The sequence below is a fragment of the Pteropus medius genome, unplaced genomic scaffold (genome assembly GCF_902729225.1).
Source record: "Pteropus medius unplaced genomic scaffold, Ma_sr-lr_union100, whole genome shotgun sequence".
NCBI classification, from domain to species: domain Eukaryota; kingdom Metazoa; phylum Chordata; class Mammalia; order Chiroptera; family Pteropodidae; genus Pteropus; species Pteropus medius.
Genome location: NW_024349804.1, coordinates 5,762,765 through 5,790,509, shown reverse-complemented (window position 1 = coordinate 5,790,509; position 27,745 = coordinate 5,762,765). Strand labels below are relative to the sequence as shown.

Genomic DNA, 27,745 nt, shown 5'->3' with positions numbered 1-27,745 from the left:
CTATTTTCCAGACTTAATTCAAATAAAACTACATAGTAGAATATGTATATCCATTTAACTGGGCCACATAAACTACAATATGTGGCCCATCACTCAGGATGCAAACCAGATAATGAGCATATATGGCACTAAATGTTTTATTTACATTATATTAATCTTCACAGTATTACAATACCACTAAGTTAAGTAACTTGACCGACATTGCAGCTATTTAATGAGGGAGAAAAAAGAAGCAACACATGTAGGTTTAACTCCACAGCCTATACTTTTTTTTTTTTTTTTTTTTTACCAGAAGCTACTAGTGAACACACAGTATGCCAATCAATGATTAAAACAATAAAATCTAAACTAATATCTTCAGTTTTAATAAAACTATTTTTTGGTGGATGAGGGTAGACAACAAAGTATAAGCATCTATAATTATTAAGTTTCTTCTGTATATGAGAAAACTAAATCATAAAAGGGGTAGTTTGTCAGAAGCACATAACTAATATATGATGGGGCAAGATTTGAATCCATATCTGTTCAATGGTAAAGCTTATGCTTTCCCCTTCTACTAAGGATATAAACATTTTAGAAGACTTCACTCAAAAAACTTTAAGGGGGAAAAGACATGCGCATAATAATATAAATTAATATGGAGAAAAGCAGGGGATGATTGCTACTTAGTACTAGCAAATTGATGAGTTCTAATCAATAGATAAACTTTATAAAACAGTTTGTACAAGCTGTGGATAAAATGTACAACTAGACAAAAGCAGATAGTAAACTGTAGCTGACTGTTGATATGTAAGCTAAAAATGGTGAGATGGTAATTTATAAAACTAATTTATCATATTTCACAAGTACAGTATTTGATCAAACTCTCTACTAGAATCCTGGACTTCTTATACCTTAGTAAGAGAAATTAGAAAGAATTTAATCAGCTACTGAGGTACCAAAGTGCCATAGAGAACAGGTAATTATTTAGAACGGAATTTTAACTATGTCATATTAAATGAGACAGAGAGGAAAGCTCATATGTTAGAGCGTGTTTAACAAAAATTGCATTTAAAAAAACGATCTTTGTGTGAGAATAAGAATCTAAAAATATCAGACTCGAAATTATGACAAGACAGAACTTCAACCTTTTATAAGAGTTGAGATGGTAGACTGATTTGGTGGTTGGCTCATAACTCAGTGTTTTTTAATTCTGCAGTTTTTCATACAAAAAAATACAATATATAAAAAATATCTGGAAAAAATAGCTGAAAAAAAGAAACACATTCCCCTTTCTCTTTTCATTTTAGTTCAAGACACATGAAATATTTCAGTACTTGGTTAATTTTCTTGACCATTAAAAGTTTTCTTTTTCCCTTAAAAGGCCCTAGTCTTGAGATTCTAATAACACCCAAATTCGCATGTTAGGCTGTCTTAAATTTGCAGAAAGACTACAATCAGGTTTAAAGTTTTACAGCTATGTATTTACAGCTAATATTTTTGACTAGCCTCTAATTACAAGGGATCATCCAAAATGTACTTAGTTTAATAAATTTACTTCAATCTATCATTACATAGTATAAGGGAACTAATCACTAAAACTGTTTACAGTTCATATAAAGAAAAAAATGGAAACCTATGAGAAATACAGAACATTTCCATAGGTCCTCTCTAGATGCCTAATTCAAGTAAAATAATTCCAGCTCTAGGCTGCTAAGCAGTAGAGAATAGTTTTTCTACTTAGTACTTAAAAGAATGCTTTTCTCCTTAGTACATATACAGAACATCTTTTACCTGTTAAAATTTCTTCTTGAGGACTCAAACGTTCATAACTCAGAACTAAAAGACACTTAACTTCTCTGACTTCACTGTCTCTACCTGTTAAAAAGATAACAATACCTGCCTCTTGACATTGTTTTGGGATTAAATGATACAAAGCACAAAAAGGGCTTCGTGCTCAATCCTAACTGATGACATCGATCATTATTATCATTAACCTAAGTTGTGAGTTTTTTATAATAATAACTTATAATTATTATCATCATCCCCAAGACCATAGTTAGAAAAGATAATAAACAAGGTACAATAAAGATATTAAAATATGTCTTTCTGTTTTGGCAAGATGTTCAACATGCATATGCTCCTCAAACTAGTAACAAATTTAAAATACTGATAACACTAATGTTACTAATAGCCTGAATTCGTAAAAATGGCCAAGTTTGGGGGATTTTCAGGAATCAAATAAAAGCTTCACCAAGATGTTTTATCAACATTTTATTTGATACTCCAAAGACTCAGACATATTACCTGTCTTTAAAAATACATTATTTTGTCTTTTATTTCAAAGTAGACTTAATAGTAGGACTAACCAACCAAATACAAAAGTTAGGACCATTTATAAACTATCATTACTCTAGCCTCATCCTAGTCAGACCATATTGGAAATCTCTAAAATGATTCTATACAAAGAAAATTAAAAAACAAACAATGAAAACAAGCCCAAGTAAACAAGCAGAAAAATCCTTATGTTTAATTAAATCTGGAAAGTGATAATGGAATACAAAGAAATTAACAAAGATAAGACCTGAAGTAAAGTAAAAATAAGCATCTTTCATTTAAAAACTCTGTGATCCTTCAAAGGTCCTTTGAAGAAAACCAAGAAATCTCCAAATAGAGAGGTCACTAAATATCTGTGAACTCACCCAATCAGTGGTAGGAGATCTCTTGTAGACCCAGATGCTTGAATCAGCTGAAATAGTATCAAGTTTTTACTGATTACTCTTAACAGGGCAATGGAGCAGTTAACTCCATACTATCACAAATTAAAGATTACTATTACCGATAACTCCAGCTACCATTACAAATTACTCAAAGGAGACTGAGTAATGAGTTCTAAGATGAGTGAGACACTGTGTGCATGGTTGTAAATGCATACATTTCCTCTAGTTCTCTTAATAATATGTCTGATAACATTATTCTTCTTATAAGTGTAAATACATTGGCAGAATAAAATTTTCTAAATTAATATTATAAATTCTTAAGAAAGTATGTAAAATATTTCTAATATTGGTTCAGTTAGAAATTTAAAAAAAATTTTTAAAGATAATGCCAATTTCTCAACACCAAGTACCTCAGTAACACGGAACAGGATTTTCAGTCTCCTGTACTTAAAAAATATAGTTCTTAACTTTAGGCCTTTTAATATATTAATGATTCTTCTAATCAGACAATTCTCATATTTCAACACATAAAAGAATTCATAACACTTCAGACTAAACAAAAGCCTCCCTTCTTAAAGATGAGGACTATTTTCAATATTATTGATTAAAACCTAAAAGTTAACAATTTAACATAAAATATCTGATGCTGCCTAATTCCAAAGAGGAGTAAAACAGAGTCAATACCTAGATGAGAATACAGTAATGTTTTTCTCAATTTCTGAAAGTTGGGAGGTAAGATGATCCCCCTTCTACCTCACATTCCTCTACACCATGACTTGTGCCAAGGGTTGACGTGGTAAAAATTAAGACACTCTACTACTACAGAAATGGAAAAGAACAAAAAAAGGAAGGTTCTATAGTTCTATATTTTTCCAAGTAACTAAGATGTAAAGACTACTTCTGCCTGATACATGTGTATCTAGTAAGGTAACAAGTGAAACAAGTCTCATTGGTTTAAATAGTTTAGACTGACACAAAGCAAAAAAGAACACTGACAATATTAATGTTAAGTAAGCATATTCAAGCCACCAAAGAAACACTGAAATGGCAAGCCAGCAAATATACTCCAACCTGGCTGATAAATGATACATTTCTAATAGCTTTGTAATATAATGTATCTATCATTTATTGAACATGAAAGAATTTTTGAAGTCTTGAAAATAGCAACAAAATAAGGAAGACCAGAAGTATAAAAAAAAAAAACTCATCTGTCTATAGTAGATAAGGAAAATGTATGATAAAGTCAGGGAGAGATTTGAAAATAGAATATTGAAAAGGAACACATAATAGAAGACTAGCTCCACAGCAACTGAGAATCCTACTGTTACCAAAATATGGAGAAAAACTAAGGATGAAGAGAAATAATTAAGAATGGAATAGAGATTGAAATTCAAAAACGTGTGTGTGAGAAAAAGTCAAACATTTTAGATCTCTTGCAAATTTTAAATGACAAAGTGTACCAATATTACCTTTCTTTCGAAAGAGTGCATTTAGGTAATTTTCTGCTTGGCATTCAATCTTTTCAGTGTTGGACTGGCCCTGAGATGATAGTTCCTCCGTTGGTGTTGACTGTGAAGAATCAAGAGATGGTATACAATCCTAAAATTATAAGAAAACAACATAACAATATCACTTTTTATTTAAATTTGGGAAATCTCCTTAAAAATGGCAAAAAATTCTCTAAATGTTTATTTGTTCTACCTTTTAAATGTATCAAATTATATAAAAAACATAAAACTTAGAACAGGAGGAAAAACAAAATTTAGCTCTGACAGAGGGCCAAATTAGCTTTATTCCTTAGCAAAACTATAGTTAAAAAAAGGGGAAGAGCAAATAAAATATATTGCTGAAAAAATTCACTATATGGCATGCCAGCAATGAGTTTTAACAACCAAGCAGATATGTTTACCTACTAAATCTGACCAAAATCGGTACAGGTTCTTGACTTCTCAATTTCTTCTCAGCCCTCTCACAAGAGTACATAAAGAATTAGAACTTCCCACCGTACAAGAAGATGCTGCTTGTCTAGTTTATGCCCTGTTTACAGTAGACGCTAAATATTTAATCCTTTACACAGGAGATAATTATGATATCCAAAAAGACTTCAAGAGAAAGTGAAAAGCTAAAAAGTAATGCCACATTATCTTCCAACTGATTACTTAAAAATCAAACTGTAGGGTGGTTTCAGACCAAACCAAACCTCTAAGCTCACTCTCGTCTACATAAATACAAAACAGATCTGAACTGAACTTCATGAGTCAGGGAGCTATAAGACAGAAATGTGAAGTAAGCAAAAAGGATGAGTGTTTTGGGATTTCCATCAGCAATTTAAGCTAAATGTTAGACTTCCAACATAAGACTTTAATTTCTCATTCCCAAAATCAAGTATTTAAATTCTACTTAAGTCACAAATTTTCAGAACAAATTAAGTTTAAAAAACTGTGTTAACAATTGTGCAATTAGTTTAAAAATAATTTCATAGCACTAAAACTTACACTGACTGCTTCTCTCTGTAGGTTACAAAATGAACATTTTTCATCCATAGACCAGTCAGTCAGTTCTTCTGGTTCACAGTCTTTAAAAGAGGGAAAAATATTCATTAAATACACTAACTTTATTAAAACAAATAAAATTACCACTCTCCAGAGCAAAGGCTCATATAAAAAAACTAACTACTAACAATAAGGGGAAAAGGCCTAACTTTGAAATTAAACTGATGACACCTAGAAAAAAATAAACAGAGAAGGCTGTGAGGAGAGTAATTTTCTACTATTATGGGACAAAGCAGCAAGAACAATGAGCTGGTTATAAATTAATTTTCCAACAATAGGGTTTAAAGTATCATCTAAGTCTTCGGAAAGGTTCAATTTATTACTGTCTATTAATTTTTTATTTTCACTATGAAAGAAATCAGAACAGAGAGATATGGGAGAGGATAAATTTGCGTATCATGAAAGACAACATAAAACAGAGAAATGGAGTAAAGCATCAGAAAAGCCTACAGATTTGAGAAAATGGAATGCTGTCCAAGAAAAAAAATAGAAATCCATAACTAAAAAGTCAGAGTAGATTTTTTTATTACATTGTTTAAAGATTTTGTTGAAAGTTAGAACAAAAAGCAGGTAACAAATTATATTATTCTACATAAAACATGGATTTTTTTTTTTTCTGAAGCATGTTCTTTATAATACAGCTACTGTAACATATATTAGTATTTGTGGAAAATATTTTCTAATGAAGGCATTTTATGAAGGTATAACATACTGCCATCCCAACTATATTTGGTATAGACAGTGATTTTTCAAACTTACTCACTGCAACAGTAACTCCCCCCAATTTCTTTTCCCAAATAAATGCATATGTAGAACCTCAAACCATAAAACCATTACCATCTGCGGCAGCTACACTGGGACTAATTTGAAAAGCAATCGTGTACCACAGTAATTTTCTCTCATAATTTTGAAATATATATGAAGTTTAATACATGTTTCTGCTACACACAGAAAATAAGCTTATCCTTGTGAAATGATAAGGAATAAATATGAGTTAGAATAAGCCCCTAGGATACTCCTACATCTATCCAGACATAGGGCCAGAATAGAAGATAATAAAATTTGTTGGATACAGAGCTTGGTAATACCTTCCTTTGACTTTGGCAGTGGTCCAGAAGTATTGCTAATATTTACCTAAACTAAACTTGGCAAGGGCAGGGAATTGAAACATGAGATCCAGAATAGAGTAATGGAAAGATAATAGTATTTGAAGTTTCCAAAAATGTGGATGGAACTTACTAGTTGTAACCTCATCAAGCCACGAAGTGTTTGTTTTAATTTCCACACCTACAAAATAAGGATCCTGTCACCTAACTTATTTGTGGATCAAATGAAAAACATGAAAATACAAACTACAAACACCACACAAAAGCTTACTATTAAAAAGGTGGAATCATTGGTCTATTTTTTAAATCCTGTACTAACAAGCATATTTAATAAGTTTAGTTTGCAGAAAACAGATAATTTTAATATCTGCTTAAGAATATTGATCTTTTTTTGTAAACCAACAGATGGAAAAAATTTTGTAAACCTGAGAGATCAAAAAATTTATTCAATCTGTACAATTAAAAACCAAGAAATGCAGCTATGTACATTTATAATTTTTTCAACCTTCCACTCTGTCACTGAAAGAGAATCACACATTCACACTCTTAAATGTAGGATCATTCAGTGTCTCTTACTAGAGAGGCCGAGTTCTAATGAATATGGGAGAAGTAACAGTAAACTATTCCAAGCTGAGGCCTTAAAGGGCATAGCAAGTTCCCCCAGTTCTCTCTCTTTTTTTTATAAAGACAAATTTACTCAGTATCATGATCAGACTATTACATTTAGCAATCAACAGCACGAGTGCAGCAAAAAACATATATATATATATATTATATTATATATATACAAAAACTAAAATAATCTGTTATACAATCAGTTACAAACACAGTCCTCAAGTATTTTGCCCCCAGTTCTCTTGAGCTTTCACCATCCAAGGTGAGAAATTGCCTCATATAGTCATTACTCCTTCAGTCTGTGACCTGGAATCATGAGCAGATGTGATCCTCATCCACAGCCTGGAGACCAGTGAATCAGATCACTCATAAGCATGAAATAGATTTTGGAACTATTTTGTTATGTAGCATTACTGTAGCAAATCCTTGACTCGTGTGCCAAGTATAACATAATTTTGATAGATCAATGAAATCTTAACTGTTTTTTTTTTTTTAATTATGAACTCATGAATAGAGAATAAGAAAAGCCTTGAGGTTTTTAAAAGTAGCTGTTAGGCCTATAGAAGGAATATTTTTGAAAATCATTGTGAAGTTTCATGAAGTTTGATAAATATGTTGACTCAAAGGACAACTTTGGATTAATAAAAACAATTACCAGTTATAAGATAAAATTGGGCATGCTGAGATTATCCTCATTTATTTCTGAAGTCCTTCGAGGAAATGTTAATTAAAATAAATGCCTACAGAGTTAAATAAATAACAATGAATAATCAATGTTTACATAAATGTCATTAAATTGTGCTGGGTTCGAAAATCTACAACTTTACTTGCAAACATTTAATAATTACTTTCTAATTTTGAATCCAAATAAACTATGGTAGGATATATTTTTTATATACAGGAAAATAAATTTTGGAAAATCAACTGTTGGCCAGATTTCTCCCTCTATCCAGGTTATCTTTTCATGTCATGAAAATTAAATAAACACTACAATAAAATGTATTCATTTTATCTCTCAAAATTTGAAATGAATTAATGAATCAGATATTCTTCTAAAATAAGTTGCCTCTTGTTTTGAAATTTTAATGCATGAAGGTATAAACTCAAAAAGTGCTTTATAGAAACTGTCTTATTAATAAAAGGCAATGTCACAATGAAAACTGATAGCAAATGACTGACAAAATCTCTCTCCAACCATTTTACCTAGTCTATCTTAGAAAGATAACAGACTTTGAAATTAGAAAGCCTTAGTACTGAACTATGGGCTTTCCACATTCTAGATGTTGCCTTGGGCGAGTTACTTTCTCTGAGCTTCAATTTCCTTATCTGTAAAATGAAGATAATAATCATTGTAGCTTAAGGCTGTAGTAAAAGTTGTATAAAAACATATACAAAACACCTAATAAGCCCCATACATGTTACTTTTATTTCATTTTAAACGATCACACTTCTTTTGAATGTTTTCATTCTCTTCAGTACCCTTTAACCATGGAAGGAAATTCGATGTTCCCAAAGACAAAGCCCATTGAAAAGTTAAAAAAAAAAAAATACTGAACTAGATTTTTCATGAAGGTCATGAAATTCAAGGTCAATGAATTCAATAAAGTAGCAGGATACAAAATTAATATTCAGAAGTCAGGGGCATTTTTATACACCAATGATGAAATATTAGAAAGAGAAATTAAGGAAACAATCCCATTTACAGTTGCATCAAAAACAATAAAATACCTGGGAATCAAATTAACTAAGGAGGTAAAAGACCTGTTCTCAGAAAATGATAAGTCACTGAAAAAAGAAATTGAAGAAAATACAAATAAATAGAAGCATATACCATGCTCATGGGTAGGAAGAATCATTAAAATGGACATACTACCCAAAGCAATCTATAGATTCAACGCAATCCTTATCAAAATACCAATGGCATTTTTCAGAGAGCTAGAATAAATAATTCTGACCCCAAATAGCCACAGCAATCTTGAGAAAGAAGAACAAAATTGGAGGTACCACACTACCTGATATCAAACTCTACTTCAAGGCTACAGTAATCAAAACAGCATGGTACTGGCATTAAAAACAGATATACTGATCAATGGAACAGAATAGAGAGCCCAGAAATAAATCCACATTTATGTGCTCACTTAATATATGACAAAGAATGAAAGAATATACAGTGAGGTAAAGACAGTCTCTTCAATAAATGCTGCTGCAAAAATTGGACAAATACATAAAAAAAAAAAAAGAAACTGGACCACCTTCTTATGCCATATAAAAGAATAGACTCAAAATGGATTAAAGACAAATGTAGGACCCAAAATCATATAATTTCTAGAAAAAAAATAGGTAGTAATTTCTCTGCTATTGCTACTAGTAATTTATTTCCGGACATATCTCCTTGGGCAAGGGAAAAAAAAGAAAAAATAAACAAAAGGGACTACATCAAACTACAAAGTTTTTACACAGCAAAGGAAACCATCAACAAAACAAAAAGACAACCAGCTGAATGAGAGAATATACTTGCTTATGAAGCATCTGGTAAGAAGTTAACATCCACAATATATAAAGAACTTATTCAACTCAACAATAAAAAAACAAACAATCCAATTAAAAAATGGGCAGCAGATCTGAATAGAGAAAATACAGATGGCCAATAAACATATGAAAAGATGCTCCAGGTCATCAGAGAAATGCAAATTAAATTCACACTGAGATATCACCTCACACCTGTCAGAATGGCTATCATCAATAAATCAAAGAACAAGTGTTGGCAAGGATGTGGAGAAAAGAGAACTCTCATAAACTGTTGGTGGGACTGCAAACTGGTACAGCCAATGTGGAAAACAGTCTGAAGGTTTCTCAAAAAATTTAAAATGGATATACCTTTTGACCCAACAATTGCACTTCTGGGTATTTATCCAAAGAAAACCAAAACAATAATTTGTAAAGATCTATGCACCTCTACATTTATGGCAGCACAATTTACAACAGCCAAGATCTGGAAACAACCTAAATGCCCATCAACGGACGATTGGATAAAGAAGTTATGGAGTATTACTCAGCCATTAAAAAAAAATGAAATCCTACCATTCACAACAACATGGATGGACTTAGAGGTTATTATGCTGGGTGAAATAAGTCAGACAGAAAAAGATAAATACCGTATGATTTCATTTATATGTAGACTCTAAGGAATAAAAAGAACAAACTAATCAAGAACAGACTCACAAATATAGAGGACAATCTGGTGACGGCCAAAGGGGAGAGGGTTTGGGGGGCTGAGAGGAAAGGGTGAAGGGTTAAAGAAGTACAAATTAGTAGCTGATAGATGGTCATGGGGATGGGGAACACGGCATTCAGAATGCAGTCAGCATTAATGGACTGGCTAGGTGGAGAGCCAGAGAAGATAAAGAGCAATAAGGGGGATCGTTTTATAAAGCATATAAATTTCGAACCAATGTACTATATACTTGAAACTAATAATAAAATTTTTAAAGAAAGAATAATAAAAAAAATTGCGAACATTAGTTGCCCACAAATTTGATAACTGTAGATGAAATGGATGAATTCCTTGAAAGACACAATCTACCAAATCTCACAAAAGAAAAAATAAAGTCAATTGGCCTATTTCTATTAAAAAATTAAATCATTGATAACCTTCCAAAACAGAAAGTGCCAGCCCAGATGGTTTCTCTACAATCTGCTCCAGAAAATAGAAGCAAAGGAAATATTTTCCCACTCATTGTATGATTCCATCATTACCCAAATACCAAAACCTGTCTGAACATGTTACCCAAGATGATAGGCAGAGAGCAAATAAGCATATGAAAAGGTATTCGATATCATATTCTACTATAGAACTACGAATTAAGACAAGATACTACTATACACCTAATAGAATGAATAGTCTAAAACACTGACAACATCAAATGCTAGTGAAGATGTAGAGTAAGAGCAACTTAAATTGCTTGTGGGAACACAAAATAGCATAGCCACTGTTGAAGACAGTCTGGCAGTTTTTTACAAAGCTAAACATAGTCCTCCCATTCAATCTAGCAATGATGCTCCTCAGTATTTACTTAAATTAGTTGAAAACTTATGTCCACACAAAAACTTGCATACAAATATAGCCACTTTATTAATAATTGCCCAAACTTGAAAGTGACCAAGATGTCTTTCAAATAGGTGAATGGAGTAAGCAAACTGTGGGACATCTATACAGGGCAATAATATTCAGCAATAAAAACAAATGAGCTGTGAAGCCATGAATATGTAGAGGAACTTTAAATGCATATTGTTCAGTGAAAGAAGTGAATCTGAATGGGTTCAATATTGTATGTATGATTCTAACTATATGACATTCTGGAAACTAAAAAACAGTAAAAAGATCAGTGTTTGACATGGTTTGGGGACAGGGGAGAGGACTGAAAAGGTGGAATACAGGTAATTTTTAGGGCAGTAAAACTACTGTGTATGATGCTGTAATGGTGGATATGTGACACTATGCATTAGGCAAAACCCACATTAGGTACAACACACAGAGTGAACCTAATGTAAATTATGAGGGCTTTAGTTAATAATAATGCATCAATGTTAGTTCATCGATTGCAACAAATGCACCACACTAATGAATGACATTAATATGAAAGAACCTAAAGTGGGAGGGGGGAACTCTTTGTATTTGTACTCGATTTTCCTGTAAATTTAAAACTGCTCTAAAAATACTATTTATTTTAAAAATCAGGATATATTATACACAAGCTTATTTACTGCAAATATTTCCCATGCTCAAATATACTTCTAAATCATTTTTAAAAGATAAACATAGCCCATCAAAGCGATGTATTGTAACTTATTCAATCAACATCCTATTGTTGGATACTTAAGCCTGTTTCTATAATTTTGGCATTTTAAACACCACAATGAATACATTCAGATAAGTCTTCGAGTACACATTGATAAGAGCTAATAATATAACTTATGTAAATAACTATAAAATAGCATTCGATTCTCTGGTCTTAATCATTAACTCATATTAGAAAACTACTGACTTTTGACTTGATGCTATGTGAATGAGTTTCCAGTACGAACATCGCTAATCACAGTTCCTAACACAAACTAAGTACTCCAAATGTTCCATCCAATAAATCTCATTAAAAAGTGGTTTTGTTGTCTCCATCATCATAGTGTTAACAGTTGGAAAAAAAGATATTAAGCCAAAAATACTAAATTCCAGTCAGTGGTAAGTCAGGGGTCAGCAAACTTTTCCTATAAATCACCAGACAGTAGACTGCATGGCCTCCCAGATAGTTTTGGGAGGCCATGCAGTCTCTTTACACAACCATTCAACTCTACTGTTGAAGCACAAAAGCAGCCATAGACAATATGTTAATAAATGAGAGGCTGTTTCTAATAAAACTTTATCAACTGGATAATTAAATTTGAACATCATATACTCTTCACATGTCACAAAATATTAATCTTTTGATTTTGATTTAAAAATGTGAAAACCATTCTTAGCTCACAGTCCATTCAAAAGTAGTCAATGGGCTGGATTTGGCTCACATGCTAAAGCTTGCAGACCTCAGATACAATCTCCCTTTGAAAAGTGAATACAGAAAAACCAAGTAGGGATTTTATGAATTAGTTTACACAGGCTTACTTACTCTTTTCATATTTTTGTATATATCCATAGTCAGGGCAAGTAAATCAGATGAGCTCATGGATAAAAGAAACTGGCTCATCAATAAGACATGAAAAAGGATGAACTAAAAGTCAACAGGAAAAGTGAGTTTTGGGGAGATGGAGGAGAAAGAGAGGCAGAATACAAGGAATCTTTCTGGGAGTACATAAAATTGCGAAGTTTATGACATCCAAAGTTTCTTTGGAGACTTTACCTCAAAAAGAAATAACAGTTATGTTTCCTCAAAGGGACAAAATGTCATGAGAACAGACCAAAGAAGACAGAAAGCAAGGACTTCTGTTTTGTTTCCAACAAATTATAAATTAGCAGCACTCAAAAGCTTTTTTTCAAAACCATTCCATCTGGAGGTTGTTCTGAATCGAATTCAAGAATTAAAATATAAACTTCTCAAAACACTAATATAAAACACTAATATATATTTCAAAAGTCTTATAAACGCTGTGTGCCAAAGTTGATTTTCAAGGTTGCAGTATGAAATTTATAATATATTTTTTCACACAAACAGTAGGTTTGCTATGCAGTCCACTTAACTTAAATGTATTATGAAATTTAAATACTATGCATTTAATTTTATAATTAAAAATTTAAAACGACATACAAGAATCCTTTGCTATCCAATTTTTTGGTTCCTGAGTTTTGAAGAAGGGTTCGGATTACCAATGATTTATCTAAAAACATAAACAAAGCAAACTAATCCTGCACAGATATGTATACTGAGAAATACCTACACTTGTAGTCCTAGTATCTAAATATTAAACCACTTTTAACACTGGTAACAACAAAGGAAACATTTATTTAAAAGAGGATAAAAAAGAAGTTGGAGATGTCTATAATAGATAGCATCTACATGCCTTTTCAAAAGGCTCTACAGTTTGATAGCACTAGTGTAATTTTCCTTCAAAACATATGGCTGTCTTCATCCTTGTACACAGATTTATTACTATAATTAATATTGTCACTCTTAAGCTTATAACTTTGATTAGAAGCAAATTTTTTTAATTCAAAAGAGCAAGAAAAAGGGGAAAAAAATTTACCTAAGAAATTTGGAGAAAAGTTAGAACATTTGGGGTGAGAAAGTGCAATAAAGTAAGTATATGTGTATGTGTGAGAAAAAGATTGAGTTCTGAACCTTAGCTAATTTTATAAATCCTCCCATCAAAAAAAGCACAAAAGAGGATATAAAGTACAAGATCTATCAGAATTTAAAAAATAAATGGAATAAGATATACAGCAATGGAGTATTAAATTAAATTAATTATAATAGATCCACAATGAAATAATGTGCAGCCATTAAGAACTGATCGAGAACTTTATATACCCAAATGACATACTTGTGACAGTAGTCATAAACGTGTACATACTGTATACACAGTATATACTACATTAATAAAAGAATATATGCAAACATATATTTTACATTTATATAAAATGTTAAAGGTTATCTGTAGGTCATGGGACTAATTTTTTTCTTTTCAGCTTATTTGTATTTTCTAATTTCCTAAAATGAGCAAGTGTTACTCATATACTAAAAAAAGTACTAGTCTAAAAATAAAATACATGCATTTATTTCCTTAGAACATTCTGCCCTTTGTACAATAAATGACTAATTTATGAAGGAAAGTAAGTATATCATATACATAACTATATAAATAAAGTGGAGGAAGCAAGAGGCTAAAAGTCAGTTTGCAACTTCGCTTACCAGAAGGCAATTAAGTATAATGTTGACTTCTGACATGAATGAGAACAGCAGGTTAGGAAAGGAAGGCTGAAGAAATATCAAGCATAGGTTAAATTCTTGGTTTTTAGATTTTTCCTTTGATCATTTTTAAGCTCAGAAAAATAAGTGAAACTGAAATTAGTCAGTATTGCTTATAAATACATCAGGTAAAAATATTTAATTCAGTGTTAAACTACGATAAAGTGAGAAACAGTTAAAGTTAAGAGATATTTGAGAAAGATCTTAACCATAAGAAAAATAAAACACTAGAACAGGAACATTTTGGAGTCTCCATCCTTGGAGTCATATTCCTCATGGATATCATTCATCTGAAGATGAGTGGTTGGGACAAATGATCTTTCATAGCTACTTTCAGCTCTACAATTTATAACTCAATTATCCTGCTCAACATTAATAAAAAATGAGCAGAAAACTTTTGACTGTTCCAGCTATCACTGTAACTACCTTGACTCCAAAGATTTATATATACAAAAAAGAGAAGGATCTTTAGGTCAACTGAGATCTTGAGTCTTAGTAGAATGGAAGGTACCAGAGTTGAATGGAAGGTCACAGAGTTAGCACACAAAACTGACCAGACACAAAATAATTCAGAAAGAATTCAATCAAAATCAAAGTAGATCTATACCAGCACTGCCCATTTTGTAAATGAACTGTACTATAAAATTTCAGATGTCTACAAAAATGTTCTCTCCTAGTGCTGTACATTTACAAGCAAGCAGTAAAACAAATAAACTATGGTATCACAGCAATTATATCACATAGCAAAATCTTCCACCAGGATTTATGCTAGACTGTTTGGAAGAGAAGGCTATAATAAACAACGAGCTGGATTATACATAAATATAAAACTCTTGACACACATGGCAAGATTTCTCAGAGTGACAATCTGAGTTCCTGGTTGCCTGTATCATAAGCAACAGGAGATATTTATTTAATTGAACCCCTTTAAATTGTCTTTAAGAAGTAAGGGAATATAATGTATAAAATAACAAAAATCAAATTTCACTATTGAGCCAAAAATAAGCTTCATTTTCTATTTTGATCAGTGTACTAATTTCTTTTTAAAGATTATAACATAATGTAACAATGAGAGAAATATTTGAACTTTATTTAAAAATATTTTCTAAATAAATAAGAAAACAATTTCATGTTTAGCATAAAGTTAGTGTAGCACAACCATTTTTCATCTGTTAAATGAGGTTAAAATTTAAAAATAAAAAAAAGCATTACCTTCAAATAAACTGAGGTCTCTTCGTAGCCGTGGTCCATAAAGCCCTTCTAAAATACTCTCAAAACCTGTTATTAAAGAGAGAAAAGTATATTAACTGCTGAAAAAGCTTATTTTTACAACAATAAAAAAATATAAACTATAAGGAATCAAAAAATTATAAGTTTAACATGCTATGAGGTGTCATTCTTCCTTTAGTTGAATTAAGTTGAACTAGGCAATATACAACATGGTAAATAGTCACATGTGACTATCAAAAATTAAATGACTTAAAGAAATTGAAGTATTCAAATGCAAATGTTTACTACTAAAACAGGTAAACACTTTCATCATTTAGAAATATTCTCAGGTTAAAATATTATAGGTAGATTTCTTTTATAATAATTTTGTAAAGAGAAGAAAGAATAGGTATGATAATCCTGTTTGTATTTGTTACAAAAAGGTTAACTTAAAAAAGGTGGCATCTTTAGCTTCAATTACAAAAATGAGCAAATGAGTGTCAATGAAGATAAATTCTTCCTGTGAAAAGTATGATGTATAAAATTTTAACCTACTTGTAAAAATCCTAACAATTTGTTCATGGGTATGAACTATTTTTTAAAAAATTACTGAAAATCTAGTCAAGTTAACAAAATCGGAATTCATGAATTTATGTAGTATTTATTCTACTTTCTGTTTATAAAAATTTTAAGATTTAATAATTTTCTTTTTGAAGTCTGTATTATATTCAATTTTAAGCAGCTTTTTGATAAACTACAAGGCATCCAAAGGAAAATGACAAGGATGGCAAAATAACTGGGAAACAAATAAAAGGAACTACTTGAAGGATGCTTAAATCAGGGAAGAAAAAACTAAAGGTAACATGGTAGATGTGAAAAAATGAAAGATAAAGTAGAACTACTACTACAGAAATATTTCATAAGTCATTAGATGCTTTAAAAAACATTTTAACATCTCTGAAATCAAGATGCATATTAAAATCAATGGTGTGTCAGAGTCAAAAAGTGGCAACACTCTGTAGAACATGAAGAGATGAAGCATCTTACAACTTATGATGTAGATTTGACAAAGTAGTTATGATACTTGGTAAATATGGACTTAATAAAATCTTTGTGAAATGATTCAGTACTAGTTCCTATGAGTGGAAATTTCAGGCAGAAAAGTGAATGAACTACAACCAGAGACAGTTTTCAAGAATGCTCTAGAAAAGAATTTCATATTGGGTAAACCTCAAACGGAACAAACCCCAAATTTCTATCTATTATGAAGATATCTGAATTATATTTGGAGCATTGAGATCAATGCTCTAAAAATAATACTGCAAATAACTATTTTAAGATATCACTCTGTGGTATATTGGACAAAAATGTATAGCCTCTCTGAGGTATCTTTCCTGGGTTTCCTATCCTGAGGGTTCCTTTAAAATTTCTGTATCTGTGTTCACCGATGAGACTGGTCTAAATTTCCTTTGTACTAGAGGTCAGGTTTTGATATCAGGTTTTGATATGCTACCCTCGAAAAGTAACTTTCAATGTTTCTTCTACTCTCTAGAAAAAAATTAGGAAACATAAGATCACTTCCTTCAATATTTAGCAGAATATAACAGGAGTGCCAACTGAGAATAAAGTCATTAAAAAGTGCTTATTACCAATCAAATTTCTTAAACTGTCATAGGACTATTCAGGTATTCTATTCCCTTCTTAGTTATAGTTTTCTGGGAACCTGCCCATTTCAATTATATTTTCCAATTTACTTGTATAAAATGTTTCATTATATGTTTTTATCTATCTAATGTCAACAGCATCTGCAGTTATATTAGTTTTGCTTTTCATTCCTTGTTATTTATGCCTTCTCTTTTTTCTCAATCGAGTTCATTAGTTTATTTTTTTCAGATTAAAAAATTTTGATTTCTTGATCTTCTCTAATGTATATTTGTTTTCTCATCCACTAATTTCTGCTCCTGCTTTTATTTCTTTGTGTCCTTTATTTTGAGTTTATTTTGCTCTTATTTATTCCTTCTTTAATTGGATATTTAGTTCATTACCTCTCAGCCTTTCTTCTTTTCTAATACATGCATTTAAAGCTATCAATTTCCACCTAACTACGCCTTTTAGCTGCATTGCACAATATGTCATATTTTCTCATTATTCAAAGTATTTCATAATTTCCATTATGCCTTTTTTGATTCATGGTTTTTAAAAGCATATTTCTTAATTTCCAAATATATACAGTATGCGTTTTACAGATTTGTAACTTACATTGTAGTCAAAAGAAAATGCCCAATATGATTTTAATCCTTTGAAATTTTCTGACACTGTTTTTATGGTTGATATAGACAATTTTTGAAAATTCCCTACATATGCTTGAAAAGAAAATGTACTCTAAACCTGCTGGATGCAGCATTCTAATTAGTTCATTCCATTAACATGTTAATTGTGCTCTTTAAATCATCTTTACGCAGTTTTGTTTTTGACTCTTTGATCTATTAATTCTTGGGAAAAATATATAAAATCTTCCATAAAATTGTAGCTTTGTCATTTCTTTTCTATTTCTTTAAATTTTTGCTTTATATGTGTTTGAGGCTATATTATTAAGAGTTTATAATTTTATAATTGTTCTATGTTCTTAGTGAATAGAACTCCATATAATTATAAAGTGATCCTTTTTATTGCTAGTCATGATTTTTGCATTAGGCTATATGGTCTAATATTATATAGCTATAAAATACTTTTTATTGCTTCCATGATATGTCTTTTTCAAGTATTTCTTTACAATTTTTAGGTATTATTAAAGAACATATCTTTTAAAAAACATCCTGACATTTTGTGAGAATTCAGTCACTTAAATTTAAAAGTTATTAAGATATTTAAGTTTAAACTCCTTATCTACTTTATTTCTATTTGTTCTATACTGCTACTTTTCACTTTCTTGCAAACTCTGGAATTGACTGAATATTTATCATTCACTTTTGTTCTTCCTCTATTAGTATGAAAAATATGCTCTATTTCTGTTCTTTTTGAGATTAACCCAGAAATTAGGATATGGGTTTAAATCTTTACCCACCCTTCCAGGACTTAATATTGAAAGAACCTAGACCTCCTTCCTATTTACATTATTGTTCTGTATACTTCACTAAATAGTTTTTGTTATATTTGTACACATGCTTACCACTGTCTTTGCTTTTCATTACTTACATCTCAGAGTATCCATCTAGAAATATTTTCCTTCTACTTAAAGTACCTCCTTTAGTGAGCATATGATAACACCCTTCCCTAAGACTCTGATCAAAAGTTTCTAAGTCGTTCTCACCTACATACTCCATGCTGTGTTCTCTTTTACATCTTTCTCTGTTCTTAACTGCATTTTGGTTAATTTCTTTCACTATATATATTTCACTTGAATTCTCTCTATGTATAATCAACTGACAAACTCTGATTTTTTTAAATGTCAACTTTACAGAGATATAATTTACACAATACTATGTAGTCATTTTAAGGATAAAGTTCAATAAATTTTCATAAATGAAGACGTTTATTTAGCCAAGAACATAATCAAGACAGAATATATTTCCACCAACTCAAATGGTATAGCTGTGTCATTTTGAGTAAATTCCCTGGAACAACCCAAAGCCCAAGGAAACACTAATCTACTTTCTGTCATTATAAATTAGACTTGTCTTTTCTACTGTTTTTGAGATTCATTTATGCTGTTGCATGTATCAATAGTTCTTTCCTTTTAATTGTTGAGATGTATTTCCATATACAGATATAGGACAAACTGTTGATCAATTCTCACGCTGATGGACATTTGGGTGGTTTAAAATATGTGACTATTATAAAGAAAGCAAGTGTCTACATTCATGTGTAATTTTTTGTGAATAAATGTTATCATTTCTCTTGAATAAATATGTAAGAGTGTTATTGCTAGGTTGAGTGCTAGGTTCTTTTGGTGTGTTGTTGATATTTTAAGAAACTAAACAGTTGTTTTGCTAAACGGCTATCCTCTTTTACATTCCCACTAGTAGTATATGAGAGATTGAGCTGTACCACACACAGCCTTACAAACACACAGCACTGTCCTTTCAATTTCAGCCATTCTAATGAATGTGTATAGGTAACTCATAGTGGTTGTAATTTGCAATTTCTTGATGACTAATGATTTTTAGTATCCTATCTATGAAAATGTCTTTATTTCATTATGGTAACAGGGTAGGATAACCCCCATATAACAAACTAGGAAGTGAGTGAGTCATCATTTATTTCCATTTTCTGAGTTTCTATATTGTAATATTAACTAGAAACCAGACCTGGGAGCTTTCTTTATGGTATGGTTCAAATTATGAATCCAATTTTTTAAATCAATAGAAAACTACTCTTGTCATCTATTTATTAATTGAGTCGGTTTGGGCAATTTGTATCTCATAAGTCATAGTATTTATTTGCATAAAGTTGTTCGAAAGATTTTCTTACTGCCCTTTTAATGTCTGTAGAATCTGTAGTGACATCCCTCTTTCATTTCCGATGTTAGTTTATGTATCTCCTCTCCTGTTTCATTGATCACTCTGGCCCCAAATTTAGCAATTTTACTGATCTTTTCAAAATATCCCATGTGGTTTTGACAACATTTACTATTGTCCATCCATTTCTATGCTTTTTATTTCTGCCCTATCTTTATTATATTCTTTCTAATCATTTTTTGTTTTATTTGCATTTATTTTAGAAAAATTTATTTTTCTAAGTTTTTAAGGTAGATACTAAATCATTGATTTATGACCTTTGCCCTTTTCTAATAAAAGCATTTAAAGCTATAACCTTCTCCGTATTAACTAACAACCTTAGTTCTACCTCATAAATTCTGATAAACTGTCTTTTCATTTTCAGCTCAAACTGTCTGCAATTTCCCTTATGTCTTGTTTTACACATAAGTTATAAATGTGTTGTTCAATTTCCAAATATTTAGGCATTTTCCAGAAGTCTTTGTTACTGAATTCTGACTGAATTTCTTTTGATGATAAAACATTTGGTAAGATTACGATCATTTTTAATTTATTAAGATTTGGTTTACAGGTAGTATATGATCTATTATGATAGCGAATATTTCATGTACATTTGAAAAAAATGTGTATCTGCAGTTACAGGGTGGAGTGTGCTATAATATCACTTAGGCTTACTTGATTGATGGTGTTCTTTAAGTCATCTATATTTCTATTAATTTTCTGTCTCATCTTTCTCCTTTAGGTTCTGTGTCATGTATTTTGAAGCTGTTATTAGGCGCATATATACTTTATATTGTTATGTCTCTTCAGTACATGAATCTCATCATTATTAAAAACGTTCCTCTTTATTCTATTCCTGTTTGAAAGTCCTATTCCTTGGTCTAAAGTCTACTTTGTCTGATGTTATATCAGCCATACCAACTTTTTATGATTAGAATTTTTGTTATATATTTTCCATCATTTCACTTTTAACCTTTCTTTATATTTATATTGAGTTTCTTGTAGCCATTATACAAGTTGAATCTTCTATCTTTATCCAGTCTATAAATTTCTGCTTTTTAATGGAAGTGTTTAGACCATTAATATGTAATGTAATGATCAATATGGCTGAGTATATATCTACCATCTTACTTGTTTTCTATTTGTTCCATCTGTTATATGTTCCTTCTCCCCATTCTTACCTCCCATAATATTCTTTTGAGTTAAATAAGAATTTATTATCTATTTTTTGCCACTATTAGCTTATTAGCTGTATCTCTTTTCATTCTTAGTGCTAACTGTAAGGTTTATAACGTTCATTTTAGCTTTTCACAGTCTAACTTCATTATATATAGCATGACAATATACAATGATAGAAGCAGTGTATACCCATATTCCACCCCCATCCTCTGTCTTGGTTATACATTTTACATCCAAATCTGTAATAAATCCCACAGTATATTACTTTTTACTTTAAAAGATCAATTATTTTAAAGAAATTAAAACAGGAGAAAGTATTTCTTACATTTATCCACATATTTACTGTCACTTTTTTCCCTTTGTGTAGATCTTATGCTAAAAGAACTTACTTCAATATTTATTGTACTAAAAGTTTGCTAGCAATGAATTCTTTCAACCATTGTTTTTTTCCTGGAAAAATTAATCTGTCTTCATTTTTTAAAAATATTTTGTTGGGTACAGAATTCTAGGTTGACAGCTTTTAATCCCAGCACTTGAAAGATGTCGTTCCATTGTCTACTTGTTGCAAGTCTTTCTTCTCTTTGTTCCTCTGCACATGTGTCTTTTTCTCTGGCTGTTTCTAAGATTTTCTCTTTATCACTGTCTTTCAGCAATTTGATTATTACCTAGCTTGGGTGGCTTTCTTTTGTGTGTACTCTGCCTGGGATAACTCTAAATAATTTTTCTATGGCCTCCTTTTGTTCTGAGATTCCAGCTATATATTGTTAAACCATATGATATCGTTCCACAGGTCACGGAAGCTGTTCCACTTTTTTCCTTCAGTTCTTTTTCTAACTGTTCTTCATTTTGGATGGTCTCCTTTGCTATTTTCTAAATTCACTGGTCTTTTCTTCTGCAGTTTGTACTTAGGAAACTATACAAGTTTAAAATATACTATTTGAAGAGTATTAACATATGCATCCACCCATAATGCCATTACCGCAATCAAGATAATAAATACTTCTCACACTCCTAAAAGTATCCTCATGTTCTTTTTTAATCCATCTCTCCCCTCCATTCACAAACACTAATATACTTTTGGTCACTTATCGACTAGTCTATATTTTCTAGAATTTCAAGAACATAGAATCTTACTGTACATAGAATCATGAACACAGACTCTTACCTCTCTTTTGGCCTGATATTTTTCACTCAGTAGAATGATTTTGAGATTTATCCATACTGTTGCCTATATCATTATTTTGTAATTTTATTTCCCAGTATATTCCACTTCATTGATATGCTACAATTTTTTATCTACTCAGGTGTTGGCAGATATATGTTTTAATTTTTATTGTGTAAATAATCAATAGTATATGGCTGAGTAATATGGTAGGTTTATGTTTAGCTTTCTATGAAATCAAACTACTTCCAAAAGTTATCGTATCATTTCATATTCTTGCCAGCCATGCAGGAAAGTTACAGTGGAGCTTCGCATCCCCAGTACCACTTGGAATAGTCAATTGTGTTTCTTTTTTTTTTCTTTGTAACCATTCTAATGGTTTTAAAACCTTTCTACAGTCATCATATCTCACTGTAGTTTTAATTTGCATTTCCCGGATGATTAGTGATGTTGATCATTTTTTCATGTGCTTACTGCCATTCTTTCTGTCTATTCAAATCTTTTGCACAATGAATGCAAAATAGCACAACTTTGGAAAGCAGTTTGACAATGTCTATTAAGTTAAATATATACTACCACATGATCAAATAATCCCACTACTGAGTATTTACCCAACAGAAATGAAAACTACATTCACACAAAAACATGTACACAAGTGTTCATAGAATTTCATTTATGATTATCCCAAACTGGAATCAACCTGATGTCCTTCCACTGTTGAATAAATAAACGAACTATGGTGCAATAGAATACTACCCAGCAAAGAAACAAACTACCGATTCATACAACAACATGGATATATCACAAGTGGATATTGTTAAGTGAAACAAGTCAGACTCAAAAGCACATACTGTATGATTGCATTTATACGACACTCGGGAGAAAAGCAAAACTACAGAGTCGAAGAGCAGACTAATGGTTACTAGTACTGGGTAAGGAGATGACTGCAAAGAAGCGAAAGCGACTTTTAGAGATGATAAAACTATTCTATATCTTAATTGTTGAGGAGCTGGTTATTCAACGTCTTGTGTGTCAGAACTCACAGTACTGTAATCTACTTAATAAACCTTGCCAATTTTTTAAAATAAGGCATGAGATGGTTTTTGAAACAGAGAAAGGTGAAGGTCGTTAATGAAAACCAAATGAACTGTGAAGTTAGATGATTTGACAGATTATCCTTAAACAAAATAAAGTCAAACATGAATAATGGTCAGGGTTCAGAGTAAAGATGGAAGACTAAAAATCAGGTATCAAAGTTATCAGTGACTGTAATGTGGAAAGGTGACAGCTGTCCGCATGCTCACAGCATACTAAAAATCTCATGATCCTTAAAATAAAGAGCCTTTAGTACAGAGGTAGAACAATGATTTGAAAGCAAAAGCATGATGCAGCGTACACACAGAAAAACTATCTTCAGGGTGTAGAAGCTTTTGAGACTAAAAGGATGAGAAGGCAAATCTAAGTACAGTGTAATACGTTCATACGAGTATGATATTTATGGAAGAGTTGATCAGACAATCCTAGTCCCTTCTCTGACAGGTGAAATCAACTTCTATATTTATAGGTAGAAATTAGAGGAAAATAAGAAGACATACTTTTAAAAATGAAAGATTAAGAAAATAATTTTTTCGGTTATTCTATTTTACCTAGCCAATCCTATTTCACCACTAGTCAATCCTCTACTACTGTTATCCTGTCTCAATTCTATTCCCAAAATACCCTATTTGTTCCTTTCTCTTTGCCTATTTCTATTCTTTGTTCTTCTCCATGCCTTCTTTCCCCTGACTCCACATCCTAGGTCTCCTAAGAAAGCGCCCCTAATTAAACCATTCCACATTAATATCTGCTTATCTTTAAATCTCTGCTATACTTATTTGTGCCACACAACTAAAGTATGTAAGCTCCATCAATGAAGCCTTTCCAACCCCACATGCAGTTAAACTCAAATGAGTTCAGAAAAGTGGGATTCTGTTAATACCTTTTAAACTTACACCTTTTAAATTTGAATATGTGAAACCAGAAATATATTTGAAAATCTATTGTTTTCATAAACCATAAAATGCCATTCTAATACTTGGCATCAAAATCTACCCCATGATAGCCTTATTTTTCTAGGTAGATTAATAATCCCCAAACCAAACAAAAAACCCACCTCCTTTTAGAAGATGCATCCAGATCTTAGGTTTCGAAAATAGTCACTAAATCTATCAAAAATATGCAAGAAGAATATGTCCGTCGCCCTTTCCTAGTACAGCTAGACCAGCTCCGGGTAAACACTTTAAATCTTTAACAACAACAGCAACAACAACAATCATATTTTGCTTTCTGATGTTCTCTTTGACCGACTAATACTTCTGAAGGCCTAAACTAATGCTAAATCTAACCTTTCCTTATCCTGGTCAAAAAGTGGTATATCTGAACTTATGACCATAGAAGTGTAGCATATCAAGTGATGGTGAGGTACATGGAGTGGTGGGTAACTAAAGTCGAGCAGAGGTAAACTTGCTGATGACAAAGTAACCACAGCATAAACTTCAGGGCAGGTATCCATACTCATGCTCTCTGCATTCCCCACTCTGCATACCATAATGCTAATTATTAAAGTTGACCTGATGTCTACAAATTAAATACTGAATTTCTTAATGAAAATACATATTATACAAGGCTGTTCTACTTGTAAATTTACCTTCAGACAGATTCTTGAGTTGATAGATCCAATCCTATGTTTTAAAATCTGAGTAAAAGTATGCAATTATCATTCAAGTAGCAAATCTGATAACTCTGACCTCTATAACATACGAATTGTCTTTTCCTAGGATCACAATTATAATGCAGCGGTCCCCAACCTTTTTGGCACCAGGTACCGGTGCTCCTATGAGAATCTAATGCCTGATGAAGTGCTTCTTCAGTCAGTATTTAGATAATAAATCCATTTAAATGTATCTTTACTTCCATGGTGGTAAATCCATTTATACTTAATATAAAACTATAGAGTAAAATTATAATTTATACAAAATGTCAATACTTCATAAATGCTAGATTCTCATTATTAAACACTGATTCCTGGATTTAAATGCAACAGATATAAAGGAAAAAGGCAAGCGTTCAGACTTTGGGGTTGGAGGTGATAGGAAAAGATGGTGTCATGGAAGGTTTTGCAGAAATGATAACGCCCAAAATAAGTCTTAATGGATGAATGACAGCGAGGCAAAACAAGGAAGGACATATTACACATTTAGAAAGGAGAGCAACATGCATAAAAACATAGGGAAAAAAGACCTTAACATACTCAAGAACAGCACTATCTAATATAACCTGTACATTGACAGAAATGATCTGTATCTGTGCTGTCCAAAACAGGACTTGAGGAACTGATTTTTAATTTTATTTAGTTTTATTTATTTAAATTTGAACAGCCATGTCTAGAAATTGAAAAAGTATGCAAAGATAAAGAAAGTGATGTGAAGAGAGGGCAGTATGAAGGGCTGAGGCGATACACACAACACAGACCCCAAAGGGCCTAGATCCCCCCTTTTTTTTTTTTGCCAAGTAGTTAATTTTTAACCTGAAAGCCAGAATGAGCAATGGTGGGCCTTTAAGTAGTCAAAAGACAGGATTAGCTTTGCGTTCAGAAAAGATCACTTGAGCAGCAATGGCAGACTTAAATGAGAAAAAAAAAAAAAAAAAAAGAATGGTTAGAAAGCTGGCAGAAATCCAGCAGAGAGAAAAAAAGAAAATAAATGTAGGCAGAAGTAGTTTACCTAAAAGAAAGTGAATGGCTTTGAGTTATATAATACTATTAAATGGAATAACAGTTAAATGATGCCATCGTTTTATTATTTTAAGGTGGGAGTTAGAGGAAGTAAAGATTTCACTGAGACAGGAAATCCATGAAGTTTTTTTTGTTTTTTTTTTTGGTTTATATGATTGGTAGACATAAAAGGGATACACTTTTGGATAGGCTAACTTAGATATGTGGGCATAAATTAAATGAAAACATCCAGAGGTAGAAACACAGACTTAGAGATCATTGGTACATAAATGGAAGATGGAATCCATTTCTAATTAACTGAAACAGTTCTACATCAATTATCAGAATCGAAATCTTTCAAAATTACCATTTGAAAGTTTTTTCTATTTTAATTAATATTGTAATGATATTAACTACAAATATTCAGTATTTCAGTACATAATAGAAGGTATGTACAGGTACGCTGCTAACCCCTAGCCCCCACTCTTGCCAACATCAAATCCTAAAGAATGCCACATTGTATCCCACCTCAGGCATCCACAGAAAGCTGTTCTTTCAACCTACTATATACATTCCAATCCCCATTCGTAGCCCACCCCCGCACCCTCCACCCACCCTCCCCGCCGCAAATTTGGATAAATTCTACTAATTCTTAAAATCTTGGTTTTAAGAATCACTGAAACTGTAAAACCCTTAAAAAAAAACACAAGGAAAAAGCTTCTTGACATTGGTCTTGGCAATGATTTTTTTGGAGATGATACCAAAAGCACAAGCAACAAAAGTAAAAATAAACGTGGGACTACATCAAACTAAAGAACTTCTGCACAGCAAAGAAAACCATCAACAAAATGAATAGGCAACCTACAGAAAATATTTGCAACCATGTATTCGGTTAATATCCAAAAAATATATAAGGAACTCATTCAACTCAAAAGCAAAAACCAAACAATCCAATTTAAAAACTGGGCAAAGCAACTAACCAGACATTTTCCAAAGAAGACATACAATGGCCAACAGGTTCATGAAAAGCTGTTAATCAGAAAAATGCAATCAAAAGCACAATGAGACTTCATCTCACACCTGGTAGGATAACTGTCATCAAAAAGACAAGAGATAACAAGTGGTGGCCAAGATGTGGACAAAAAAGCATCGTTAGTGAGAACGTAAATTGGTGGAGCCACTATGGAAAACAGTAGGGAGGTTCCTCGAAAAATTAACAATAAACTGCCACATGATCCAGCAATTCTATTTGTAGATATCCATCTGAAAAGAACAAAATCAATATCTCAAAAAGATATCGCAACCTCATGCTCACTGTATGTACAATAGCCAAGGCATGGAAATTACCTAAGTGTTCATAGATGGATGAATAGATAAAGAAGATGTGATATATAGAGACAATGAAATATTCCTCAGCCACGAGAAAGAAGGAAATCTTGCTATTTGCAACAACATGGATGAATCTAGAAGACATTATGCTAAGTGAAATTAGCCAGAGAAAGACAAGTACTACATATGATCT

General features: G+C 31.6%; 1 protein-coding gene across 20 annotated transcripts in view; it reads right to left on the bottom strand.

The window, feature by feature from the left end:
- Window positions 1–27,745, bottom strand: part of LCORL (ligand dependent nuclear receptor corepressor like) — a 120,273-nt gene that overhangs the window by 67,248 nt on the left and 25,280 nt on the right. For 7 of the 20 annotated variants that reach the window (XM_039838101.1, XM_039838103.1, XM_039838119.1 and 4 more), the window contains exons 2-4: window positions 15,639–15,704; window positions 5,195–5,274; window positions 4,169–4,298 (exon numbers count right to left, since the gene is read on the bottom strand). In XM_039838101.1, the coding sequence (XP_039694035.1) occupies window positions 4,169–4,298; window positions 5,195–5,274; window positions 15,639–15,704 (276 nt within the window). Of the gene's footprint in view, window positions 1–2,681; window positions 2,729–4,168; window positions 4,299–5,194; window positions 5,275–6,490; window positions 6,539–15,638; window positions 15,705–27,745 lie in introns of all 20 variants that reach the window. The other 13 variants (XM_039838100.1, XM_039838102.1, XM_039838116.1 and 10 more) reach the window with 4 other exon arrangements.